This window comes from Ambystoma mexicanum, chromosome 11 (genome assembly GCF_040938575.1).
Source record: "Ambystoma mexicanum isolate Mex_15411 chromosome 11, UKY_AmexF1_1, whole genome shotgun sequence".
Taxonomy (NCBI): domain Eukaryota; kingdom Metazoa; phylum Chordata; class Amphibia; order Caudata; family Ambystomatidae; genus Ambystoma; species Ambystoma mexicanum.
The window spans coordinates 1351358013-1351371145 of NC_090934.1; the positions used below are offsets into that span (position 1 = coordinate 1351358013).

The 13133-nt window shown below is 47.3% G+C and overlaps 1 protein-coding gene across 1 annotated transcript in view; it reads right to left on the reverse strand.

Moving 5' to 3' along the window:
- The window catches only part of MNS1 (meiosis specific nuclear structural 1), a 498937-nt gene that overhangs the window by 68350 nt on the left and 417454 nt on the right, over positions 1-13133 (reverse strand). Inside the window, exon 8 of the mRNA XM_069624891.1 lies at positions 4513-4770. Coding sequence (XP_069480992.1) covers positions 4513-4770 — 258 coding nt within the window. The remainder of the gene's footprint in view (positions 1-4512; positions 4771-13133) is intronic.

The window sequence follows — 13133 nt, forward strand, 5'->3', positions numbered from 1 at the left end:
TTATTTATATGAAAGATACAGTTTGGGTTTTATCCCAGACTTTGCAGGCCTTGGCCAGAACATCCTTCTGAAGGAACAGGCAGGTGTGCCTCTGTGGAGACAAGGTGACAAGGTGAGCGCCCCCGAAAGCACCCCTTCCTCCGGAGCGGGTGCTTCAGGTACTAGTATGTCAATGAGTGACATGTCCAGAACCCGGTCGTGGAATGCTCCGACAGAGCGGGGCTGGTCCTCACTACCTGGCCTGCCTAAGGGTTGTCCAGAACGTCAGGATCCGCTGGTTCCGATGCGACCGGCATCAAATTGACGTCTCGCACTGCTGGAGTCTTGTCAACCGGAGAAAACGGAGGCAGAGGAGGAAGAGGTGGAGGCGGGCTAGGAAGTAGTGGTGGTACCGCTGCTGGAGCACCAGGTGCCGTGACTGGAACTGCCAGGGCAGGATGCGGCACCAGAGGGTAGATCTCCCTAAAAGGCCTTTAAAGTAAGCCCTCATGGGCTCAGTGTTCATAAGAGTCTGAAACTTCCCAAAAAAGGCATCCTCTGCCGAAACTTTAGGAACCGGGATGGCCAGAGGCAGCTCATGTGGGGCATACCCCCACAAACGTAGTGAGGAAGGCTGCCAAGAGGGCCCACCACCAATAGGGTCTACATAGATCAGTGGGGCAGAAGCAAGAGAACTGTATGCCGTAGTGGCATCCGAGCGCACCAGTCATAGGGAGGGCGGAACGGATTCACACCGTCCCATGGACCAGGTTGTCCACCAAAAAGAAGGCTCCCAGCACCCATTGTCGATAGCGTGGGTGTGAGGGAAGAATCCAACATGGCCACCGTAAACCACGCAGGAAGGCCCGCCATTTTGTGAGTATCTGAGGAGAACTGCGTCACATGTGTGGGTGAGGCAGGTGATTCCACAGACTGGTCAGGGGACTTGATCGAAACTTTAGCCTTGACACAAGGATCCTCAACAGATATACTATGGGGGCCGGGATGTTTACTGGACATTCTGTCGTGACCCCTTTGAGTTAGCCTCCAAGAGAGGAATCTCGGCCAAGCCGGTAACAGAGGAGAAATGGTTGGCGACCTCTCCCTGTGCCCGCTTAACAGAACTGGTAACACTGCGAGAGTGGGAAAGTTGAGGAATCCACCTCACATACAAGACCTTAACAGGTCTCAGTTCTGTTGATACAAACCTTAGCCTCAATAAGAGGAACCACGGAACAGTGTATGGTCTTTATAGCTCCCCCGAGAGGGGCCTCGAACCATGGTTTGATACAGAAAGCCTCAGAGGCCTCAGGGCGCACTCCAGTGTGTGTGGGAAGCTCCTGACAAGAAGACCACGGAGCGAACTCTAGTACCCAATGCCTCAGCACAACTAGGTGGGCTATTCGCACCTGATTGGTGAACCTCGGATCATGATCCGTTATCGCCAGGCCCCTTGCAGGAACCGTCGGAGAAAACCCCGGTACGCCCATTAGGCCTGCAATGCACCTCAGGACAAACCCTGGGAGCAGAGCTTTTGAAGTCCCTCCCGGACCTGGAGGACCACAGGAAGGAGTCCCCCGGCCGGGTTGCCCTAAAAAATAAGGAACTTACTGAGCGCTTTTCTTTCTGTCGATGAAGAGTTGAAAATGCGATGGCGGAACTTTCTGGAAGATCTTCTCCCACCGACGAAGATGACGTTGAAGTGCCCGGACCGAAAGGGAATCGCAGTAGAAACACGAGTCCCAACGGTGATCCGGTCCCAGACACAGAGAGAAACAGAGAATGGGGATCCGCCCTAGCGAAACGACGTTCGCAAGAGGAACAAGCGACAAATCCCAAATGATCTGGCATAGACTGAAGACTACGCAACCGCAGAACCGGGGAAGGAGAGAAGGACAATGGGAAAGAAAAAAGGTCTTCCCGGTGATGCAGGAGCGTCCAGCCCTGTCTGCGCAGAGAATATGACTGAAGGGCGATGCGCAGGGCGGAGCTAAAGAGGGCAGGGGTACGGCCGCGTGCGGTACCCCGTGTAAAAAGGACGACACATTTTTCAATTTGATGCTTTTTTACAAAAAGTGCTCCGGTCCCGTTCCACAGGACGGAATGTTTCAAAAGTATCGAGGAAAGGTGACGGGACGTAGGAGTATTATATGTATGTGGCAAATGTTATACATACATATTTAAAAACACAATTGTATTGATTGCGCAGCCTGTCTCTGGGTGTCCGGGACGTTATTCTTTGGCTGCACATTAACCAATTACCTCTTATGACGATACAGAGTCCCCATATGGGGATCCCTGTAGAACAAAAGGTATTGTGTGTGTCTATTACAAAATAAGCACAACATGTTTTTACAAAGTGTACAATATTGGATCCCCTATACACATCTATTTTGGGTCAATTTGTGAGTCGTTACAAGTTTATCAGGTCTGTGCACTTTTGGGATTACTGTTTGAACACTGAATCTGATTCGGTTCACATCGCTTTGTTTAGACTACGGAATCATTAATTTGTATCTAAAGGAGTAGAGTTCTTGGGGATATGATAAACTGTAGGTATGAAAGCATACAGGACATTTTAGGCAACTGTGTATTTAAGGATTATCTTGAGGGGTATTTTAGGTATTGAAAGGATTTTATAATACAATTGTAGTGTGGATTTCTGAAATAAGCGTCGTTATGTAGCTTATTGTGACTGTTGGATTAATTGTTCTTAAATGGTGGAATTAAGTGTTCTTATTAATGTATGTAATGACATTATGATTTTTTGTAAAAGTGCCCAGTGAAAAATAAATTCAGATTTTGCATTTTTAAGAATGTTGTTTACTGTGACAAATCTGTTGATTTTATGATGGTTTTGTCTAGTCGGTTGTTACTCCTTTAAATGTCCTAACAATGGCAGTAGACTAAGGGTCATAAGCATGCACTGAGGCTGAGCAGTTGTTAAAGGATAACATTGCAGTAAACATCATTAGCTGCATAGATGGGCAGTTTGAAGAATTCCTGAAGAAGAGCCTGGTCCTTTACATTTAAACAAGTAAAACGCAAGGCTCTCAAAAATGGTACGACTGATCAAATCTACCTCATTTGTAAATGCCAGGCTGGATTTTCGTACTACAAAAATAAAAAAGGGAGAAGGATTGAAAGCCAGGAGGCAATAGTAGTGAAACAGTGAACTACTGGAACTGGGAAGGCACTGCTTCCCATAAGAAGAGAGGACGACAGTGTGGAAACCACTGTGCTGTCTGATGGCACAGATGACATTCTGTCATGTTATAGGGTTATTTTAATGCCAATAAACAAATTTGAAAATAAAATAGGGTTATTTTCACATTGATAGTTACATGATATTAACAAAAGTCCCCAACAAAGGAGATTTGCAAAATGTGTTTCAATGCATAAGGCGAAATATAGTGTCCTAGCAAACATTTTACAAAATAAAAATGCAAACAGGAAAAAAAACCAAGAGTCTGAGCAAGCATTTTAAGTATCCGTGACAAAGAGCTGTAACAAACAATTTATAAAAAGGTATTTTCAAACATATTTAATTACTACTGTTTATAATGACTGCATTATAAATCACTCTTCCAAAACGCAACCTCAAAATTAAGCACTGCGTAAGGGCACATGTACTTGTTAAATTAAGTAACTTAAGAGAAGGCATCAGGCAAAGGTCCTCCTTTCCTCAGATCAAGTGTAACATACATTCTAAGACTTGTGATTAGATAAGTAGAAAAAATGCTTGTTCAGATAAAAGTGAACAACATTCAGAAAAAAGAAAGGAAGCAATGGAGAACTGAAAGGCGTTGGAAATAAACACGTAGGCTGCAAGCAAGGCCTGTGAGAATGCGTCAGAGAATGAGTTCCTTGGGCAGATGAGGGAATCTCAATTTACAGACTTTTTAACTCCTCTAAATCTAAGCCCACTACTGGCTAACAAAAGCAAACAAGAAAACCATACTAGTGACCCCATCACATAGACCACACAAAGGAATTATTCAGTAATGCATCACAGTACTGGTTACGCTGAATTGAAAACTGTCTCTGGAATTGCTAGAGTTGAAGCAAATAGAAAAATTACCGCTAATGTGTCTTCTCTTATGTACCCGATTAGGCTACTTGGAATGTTTATCTTTATCAATGCCATTTTATGCTGTCTTTTTCATGATTATAGATAGTGAAATAAAGGGTTTAAAAACACTTGACTATCACTCTTGATACACAGATTTTAAGGTTAGTTCCCACATACAAAATATACTGAGATTATTAAACCAACCGGGTGTCTATGTTAGAGGATACAAATTTGCAATCCTTCTTAGTGGCCTGGACAATAACAGTATAGCCGAATGAGTAGGCATTGCTCTATAGGCATGATAAGACCTGATGAAGTGGATATGCACAGGTCGAGATGGAAGAGAATTGCAGCGTTAATTCATATTCTCAATAAACCTATTTTCTTTACATCACTATTTCTTACAAATATTCTGCTCTGTTTACTAGAAAATCTGCTTGAATGTAGGACTTAAATCTTACTTTATCAGCCAATAATTGCTGTCGACGATCTATGAGAAGTTGTTCGACAGCCCTCTTGTGTTCCAGCTGCTTCATTCGTCGTTTCTGGGCATTCATTTGCTCAATGCGATCATCCTCTGCAAATTTCGCCATCATGGCTCGCATGAAAGCTTCCTCTTCCTCTTTTTCAGCCTGGAGCAAGATCTGCTTATATGCCATTTGCTCCTGGAAAGTTTTCTGTAGCTCCAGGCGCTGCCTAATTTTCTTTTCCATTTCCGCCTAGATAGAAAAGAAAGGGCAGAAAAGGGAAAATCCATGCAGAGGTTAACATGTGATTACATGGACAATGCTCAAATACATTTTGATTAAAAGAATAACTTTAATTCACTACGTTGGTGACAGCAGGACCCACCAAAAAACATTAAACAATTGAGGTCATCCCCAGCTTCAGCCAGTCCTCTCACATGAAATGTTATGTGAAAATCAGATTTTAAAAGGCCATGTTGATGCAATTTCTCACAAACATGTATTTTACAAAGAAATATGCTTTTTTAGATTCTTATTTCTACAATATACACTTACAATGCAAAAAAAAAGAAACAACATGGTATGACCCTCCCTAGAGACACATCAACTGCTACAGAAATATCTTAGTTAGGATTAACAATCCAAGGAATAGGATGTTGGACTCTGCATACAAGTCTGCCATACACATTCAATGCTTTTATCATACTCAGAACTGAATTCCGAAACCAAAAAAGGTTTTCAAAATGGACATCCCATACACTTCCGACCAACTGTCCAGAATGTGGGCATCTTTGCAAATCCACACCATGGACAAACACCTCTTGGCTAATAGTGGTGCACTGCTGACAAAGGAAATTGCTGCATGCTAGGAGTTCAAGTAAAATCCCACAGCATTTACAACCACAAGGTTGAGTCTGGGTAAACTAAAGAAAACAGTGCATATTGGGAAGAGGAAGAGAAGGAAAATGCCAAAGCACCTTGAATCCAGAGCAGCGAAGGGAAAACCAGATTTCTCCTTGGCAAGGCAATAGACTATACAGACAGCCACTATATAGACAGCCTAACAGATGCTAACCAATCTAATGAAACCTTAAAAAGTGTACTTTTGTTCTACCTTTTCTTCCTCACGATAATTCATCACACATCAGGACCACTAGCTTGAACCTCCACATTTATTCATTCACTTTTGTATGGAACATCAGACAGTATTCTGAAGTGCAAGAAATTCTTATATTAATTTCAAGTGAAATATACTTTCACACACTGGAACTAAACACAGCAACTCCACAGCTCAAGAGAATATTTGCACGACACAAATCCACATCCAAGGCTTACATTCGCACTAGCCAGAGAAGATACCTCAGTTCTTTTTTTTTCCCGTGTTCTTGGCACGCTGCTCTTGAGGAACATAGTGAATGCTTTCAAATCTTCGACTACACTCTAGCTTTTTCATCAAATCGTGTACAATTTAGTTTCCGCAAGCTACCATGTCTGTGCCTCGGATTTCAGGGTTCAAGCGCTGCTCCGGTGGCAGCCCCAAGATGTTGGTGAGCAACCCACACGACAACTGCGTGTTGTGTCTCAGCATAGGTCAGGACACTGAAGGGTGCACATTGTCTGGCAAAATTAACTCTTAGTCTCTTCGGGAGCGGGCAGACAAGCTTGTGTTTGTCCGACTGCCCGTCTAAGTCACCAGTGCGGTCAACCATTTGGTCTTCAGAAGCCAAAACAGAGGATCCCACACCTGAGAAGGAGAGCGTGCATTAGCGCAAGGCGAAGAAAAGGTCCCACTCACGGAGCCACGCATCTTCGTCCTCTCACAAAAAGAAGGAGGCGTCACCGACACTACTCCAGCTCATCGTCAGAACGGGGTAAGTCGTCGGCAAGGCTGACGTCTAGGCAAGTGTGGGAGGACTAAGTCATAAATGCTAGCGATGTTCGAGAAGGCAGCTGTGGGTGTGGGGGAGCCCCAAAACAGCAGGCCCCAAAGGCTTCAGTAGCGCTCAGTGATCCCGACCCCAGGAGAGCATTTAGGCTCAGTGCTGAAGAAGGCGAGCAAGCCTTCAATGACACGAATTTCCCCACGAGCCTCCTCGACGCGCCGTCAGTGCCCAAGGTTTGGCCGACACGGAAAGTTACTACTTTGACATCAAAGGACAAGCCCTCGACGCCAACCATCGGCGACCGATCCTTCGTCTGCTTTCTCGATATGATTTTCTTTCAGGTCCATGGCGCAGATTTTCAGTGCCAATGGCCGGGACTAACAGGGCGACATTGACCCCATATATTAAGGGGCAGGTGGAGTATTATTTTGATCATGCAGACCTCCTAGCCCTGCCGCTGCACGACACTAGTGGGCTAGATACATCTCCGGATGTTAAGTTGCAAACTCAGCCATAAGCTAATACCCCTGCCAAATTTAGATCACTTGTGGACAGGGTGGTTGACACTCAGACTGAATGCTTCCCTGTACCGGTCCAAGCATACAAATAACTTGGACGGAAGTCCCACCACGGAGAGAACATGCCACTGACCCAGACTATAGCTGACCCAGTCGCCTCCTTGTGGCAACAGCACTGCTCTAACACCCCCCAGTCCATTCCAACTTGACCAGTAAGTACAGGCCGGAAACGGGGGATTGTGGTTTCTTTCCTCTCACCTTTCTCCAGAGGGGATAGTGGTTCAGGCGACAACAGTATCCACCACAGCAGCTTCATCCACTGCCAATCTGCCACTTGACAGGGAGGGCAAGAAGATATTGTTGCAAAAAACATCTTCTCCAGGAGCATGGTCTTGAAGGCTAGTAATGTTTTGTGCAGTTTTGCAAAATATCCTTTTGGCCAATGGAAGGCTGTTGAGCATGCAGCCCAGTACATCCCTGAAGGGGAGTTATGGGACGGGTTCATGCAACTGATGGATGACGGGAAAGAGGCAGCCAGGCAGTCCCTGCAAATGGGCCTGGACGTGGCGGATTGCATTGGCCGGTCAATGAGATCAGCTATGGTACTTAGGAGACAGGCCTACCAGTGCTCCTCAGGGTTTTCCCCTAATGTCCAGAGTAGGCTGCTGGACATGACCTTTGATGGGGAATACCTCTTCGGCCCAAAGGCTGACGACTCCTTTGAGAAGTTCAAGGAGTCCAAGCTTGTAGCAAAATCGCTCAGCTTAGTTGCGCAGCCAGCCAAACCTGCCGTCAGCTTTGCTTCTAGGGGGCAAAGACTATAGGCGGTACGTCCCTTATGGCAGGAAGACGCAGCTCCCGCAGGCCAGGCAGGGGCAGAAGAGTTTCTCGTGCTCCAGAAGGGGCAGGGGGGCTTCCAGGGGTCAGCAGGTAGTGCCGTCTCCATCCTCCAAGCCGCTTTGATTTTCCCCTCCCACAACTCACCGGTTGGAGGACGGTTGTCCGAGCATTGACGCTAATGGCGGGGGATAACCTCCGACGCCTGGGCCCACGAACTGGTGCAGTGGGGTTATTGTCTGTCCTTCTTGAGAAAGCCTCCAGGCATACAGCCACCACCTCCATGCCAGCTGGAAGAGGAGCTCCAGGAAGACCTGCGATCCCTGTTGTTCAAGGGTGATGTGGAAGAGGTACCAACCGAGCAGAGAGGACTGTTGGTATTACCGGTATTTCCTGGTACCCAAAAAGGGGAGAGGTCTCCCATCCATCTTGGGGATTCTCCACGCTCTTGAATTACCGGACTGGTTGGTGTCAACAGACCTCCAGGAAGCTTATTTCCATGTGGCGATACACCAAAAGCACAGGAAGTTCCTGAGGTTCCTCCTAAGGGACAAGCACTACCAGTTCAAGGTGCCCCCCTTTTGGGTGACCTCCGCTCCAAGGGTCTTCACCAAGCTCATGGCAGTAGTCGCAGCTCACCTCAGGAGATCCAGGTTCGACATATTCTGTACTTGGACGATTGGTTTATCCAAGGAGGTCGGCAGAGCAGGTCCTGTCCTACCTCGGAGACACATGTTCACTACTCCACAGGCTGGGCCTCTATCTGAACTTGCAGAAGACCCATACAACACCAGTTCAGAGGCTCCAATTCATCAGGGCAGTCCAAGAGACTCAGGGAGGGAAGGCTTCCCCGCCCGAGGAGAGAGTACTCAGCATTGCGCAGATGGTGCGTCTGTTCCAGAACCAGGTCACCTTACCAGTGGCTTCCTTCCTCCGTTTGTTAGGTCTCATGGGCTCCTGTTTTTTTGCAGTGCCAGAGGCCAGGCTGCGAATGAAATCATTACAATTGTTCCTGCGAGTCCAGTGGTCCCAGTACCTCGGAATCCTGAAGGACGCCCTCCGAGTGTTCAGGTCTGTGGTCAACTACCTTTCTTGGTGGGCCAACAGCAGCAATTTACTAGCAGGGGAAACCTTCTGGTCTTTGTAGCCTCAGATGAGTTCTTGAAAGGTTGGGTGCAAAGATAGGCAGGTGAGCGGCCCGTGGTCAGCGATAGAAGCCAGGTGGCCCATCAACAGGCTGGAGTTGCGAGCCAGCAGGTTAGCCCTAAGGGTGTTCGTTCCGTCTCTGAAGGGGAAGCATGTCCTGATCTTGATAAACAATACGGTGGTCATGCACTACCTGAACCATGCAGGGTGGTGTGCACTCCCTCGCCCTCTGCAGAGAGGTGATGCAGCCTTCGTTCTGGCTGTTATAGAAGCATATCTTGGTTTCAGCAGTTGATCTGCCGGAGACAGAGAACAGCTGGGTGGATGCTCAGAGCAGGGAGGGAATGGTCTCGCACGAGTTGGAAGTGTGGCAGGAAGTCCTAGAGGAGGTCTTCTCTCTCGGGGGTAACCCAACAGTGGAGAAGTTTGCCACCGAGTCCAAGAGGAATTTTGCTTGAGGGAATTCCCAGCGACTGGTGCGCTATGGGGTGTGTTTCTGGTGGATTGAAACTTCCCTCTCCCCTCCGTTTCCTGTCATTCCTTCGGTTCCCAGGAGGTTGAGAGCAACCATGATTTTGATCGCTGCAGATTGGGCGAGGAGGACATGGTACTCGGATCTTCAATCCCTCAACCTATATGCGTGGCTCTTGAGAGGATGATATATGACTGGGACCTCTCTCAGGGGGTGCTCTGGGTATTGCTGGCTGCACACAGACCATCTACAAGATCTCTGTACGCATGCAGGTGGAGAAGATTCGAGGCGTGGTGCAGGGAACACAAGATTGACCCCATCTCTTGCCCCACCACAACAGTGAAGAAGTTCAAGTCACCACAGTCAAATGACACTTGGCGGCTTTGTCTATGTTCAAGAGGTCTCCGGATCAAGATTCTTTTTTTCCACAATGCTGGTTACGGCCCAATTCCTGAAGGGCTTCTGAATAGGTTTCTGCCTGTTCCAGGTTCAAATCCCAATCTGAGACAACAAAAGGTTCTCACCTTTCTGATGACGGCTCCCTTTGAGCCATTGCACTCTTGTTCCTTGTGGCTGCTTACATTGAAACAGGCTTTTTGGTTGCCATCACTTCGGCCAGGCAGTCAGCGAGTTGCAGGCCCTTTGCTGCAAATCCCCATTTCTATGGTTTTTCTGCAAAAAGGTTTTGTTTAAGGTTTAAACCGGGGTGTCTACCAAAGGTGGAGTCAGAATTCTATCTTTCTCAGGCGATAGATCTGCCTGTGTTCTACCCACCTTCGTGCCCCTCCAAAGAAGGGGTGTGCTTCCACTGGCTGGACCCAAAGAGGGCCTTATGTTTCTATGTGGCAAGGACAGTGGAATATAGGAAAACAGACCAGAAATGGTCTGGCTGTGACCAAGCAGGCACTTTTGCGATGGATCATACTATCTATTACAGAATGCTACCAATCCGCAGGCAAAGAATTGTCTCCTAGCATAACCAGAGGGGTCTCTGAATCTATAGCCCAGCAAAGGGGGTTCCAGTTAGGGACATCTGCCAGGTGGCAGCCTGGTCCTCCATAGGTTTACGAGGCACTGTAGCCTGGACATTGCCCGTGGGGCTGACACTCGCTTTAGTAGGGCGTTGTTGCAAAATCTTTTGCAATGAGCTTTCTGCCCGCCTCCGTTGTCCCACTGCTTTGGGAGTATCAGATGAGGAATTTGCAGGAGAAAGGCAATCCATTGAAGGAGAAATTACTCACTGTAATGTTCTTTCTATGGATTCTTCTCCCACAGATTACTCATCACTGCTCCCATCCCTCCCCGCTCAGAAAGCGTTAGCAGTTGGTGTATGCCTGTTCTCGGGAGAGGGGAGACACAATGATGGTCCCAGAGTCGGATGCTTTTATGGCTAACAAGCCGCATACCTCTCTCACTCTGTCTTAGTAGTAGGGCGAGGAAGGATAGCTCAGGGGCAACATGTTTGTCGTGGAAGGAAGAAAATGCAGCGCAACACAGGTTTGAATCCTGATACCACGCTTAGAAACCACTGACTAGTTATAAAAGTACAATTCTAGTTATAAATAGTAAGGGTTTTCTGCAAATTCGACGTATCTCTATGGGGACCCTTGTTTTCTAACCCTCTATTGGCTGTTTGGCCTTCCTTTCTTGCCATTTTCCTCTGCAGCGGCCGTGCTCGTGCAGGGGGTGCATGAACTGAGGTACAGGGTGTAGTGACACAGTATATATAAGACGCCACATCACACCCGGAGCCGACGATCGAGCACCGAATCAGGACGGATCGACGGCCAAGTCCAAGTCCACTACGCCCCCCGTCTACCGTAATCTATCTGATGAGGAATCTACGGATAGAAAGGCAGTCCAATCAAATCCTTATACCAATTTCAAGTGAAATATACTTTCACACACTGGAACTAAACAAAGCAACCCCACAGCTTAAGAGAACATTTGTCCGACTATGATCCACATCTAAGGAATATATTTGCACTAGCCACAGATAACATACTCACCCTTACATGGGTCATAAATACTGTAGTCTAGGATGTGAATTTCAATAATGTAGTTTTGCATTCCTCCCGACATGTGTAATTATGTTTTTAAAATTGCATTGTGATAGTCTCGTAAATCTGAGCATCTGTCGTCTTGTTCAACCCTCTCCCCTCTGTTTCGTCTGCCTGCACTCTGCCGTGTGTCCTTCCCTAGTGTTCTCCCCTCCCCTCTCCTTCCCCTTCTCCCTATCCCTAGCTGTTCTATGGTGCTCTCTGTCTCTCCTATCTTTTCTAACTGCTTCTTTATTGACTATCCTGCTTTCCTCACTAAATCTGGTAGGAAGAAGTTTAAAAAGGATATCCTGGTCTCCAGCCCAGGACTCCTTATCGCCGACACCTATACCAGTGCCTCCTCCAGGCAAACCTTCACCAACATCCTCTTTGTCGTTCCTTCGTCAGACCTATGGACCCTACATATGGTTTCTGTGCTCGCCCCCTTCTCCTCCTCCCGCATTAATGGTGGCACCCGGTGGGAGGCCCTCCTCGACACCTTCCACTCCTCTAAGGTCATCAATTTTTATTTGAATGCTACTGTCTTGGTCCAAGGCCCTCAGGCCAACCTTCTCCTCTTTGATAGATGCTTCCCGCGCCTCAACAATTTCCTTTCTTCTCCTGCTGTCCCCTCTCCCCCCCCCCTCCATGGCTTCCTCGCCTCCCCCTGCTGCCTCCTCCTTGGCTACCTTGCCCTCTCCTACTTCCCTTTCTGTCCCCAACCCCCTCACGCTTCTTCTACACATCTGTAGGGCATACATCTGATTTGTACCCCTCCTCGGAAGTCTTTCAAGGATGCATAGTACCACGCTTAACTTTCACTCAGCTGTCAAACACTCTTCCGACATCTGCCGCCTTCTGGAGGAACTTGAACTCAATGTCCTCAGTCTCACCGAGACACGGTTCACTGCCAGCTCTGTCACGAGGTTTGATACTCTCCTCCCGACAGCTACAAGATCCTCTCTGCACCCAGGTCCAACCATTCCAGAGGGGGTGTAGCCCTGATCTTCCCCGGGTGGACTCCTGCCTCTGTCATTCCTACGCAGGCCTACTCCTCTTTCGAATGCCTCGTCTGCAGGCTCTCTCTCTCCTAGCCATTCCTTTACTATGGCTACTATCTATCGGCCACCTGGTCTGATCTCCTCCTTCCTCTATGTCGATCAGCAAATCTCTTCATAGTTCCTTTGCTAGCTACCAAAGCATGTTGTCCTTGTTCCAAATTCTTCCTCATAACTTGAATTCTGTCTCCCACCTGAGGACAAGAATCCTCAAGAGAAGCTTCTGCCCTCAAAAATCGGGGATGTTAACCTTGAATTCAGCAAAAGGGAGTCATCCAAGTGGAATCTTTGGAAACATTATTGTAGCTAAATTCGGCCAACCAAACAAAATCAACCCAACCTTGATTTGAAAGTAAAAAAACACCTTAAATATTTCTCAAGCTCCTGATTTACTCTTTCCGTGAGACCATTGGATTGCGGTTGATAAGCAGATGATAGAGTTATTACCATTCCAACTCTTTAAACTTGACCACATTCTGAAAAAAGACACTAGCTAAACTGGCTGCAGTAACCACTCCCTTCATAGGAATGAAATGCCCAGCCTCCACCACTACCAAAATAGACCGACATCCCTGATCTTCAAGCAAATCCACAATAAAGTCTAGAGAAATGGTATGTCAGGGACGCGGTGGAACAGGTAGAGGATTCAAATAACCAGAAGA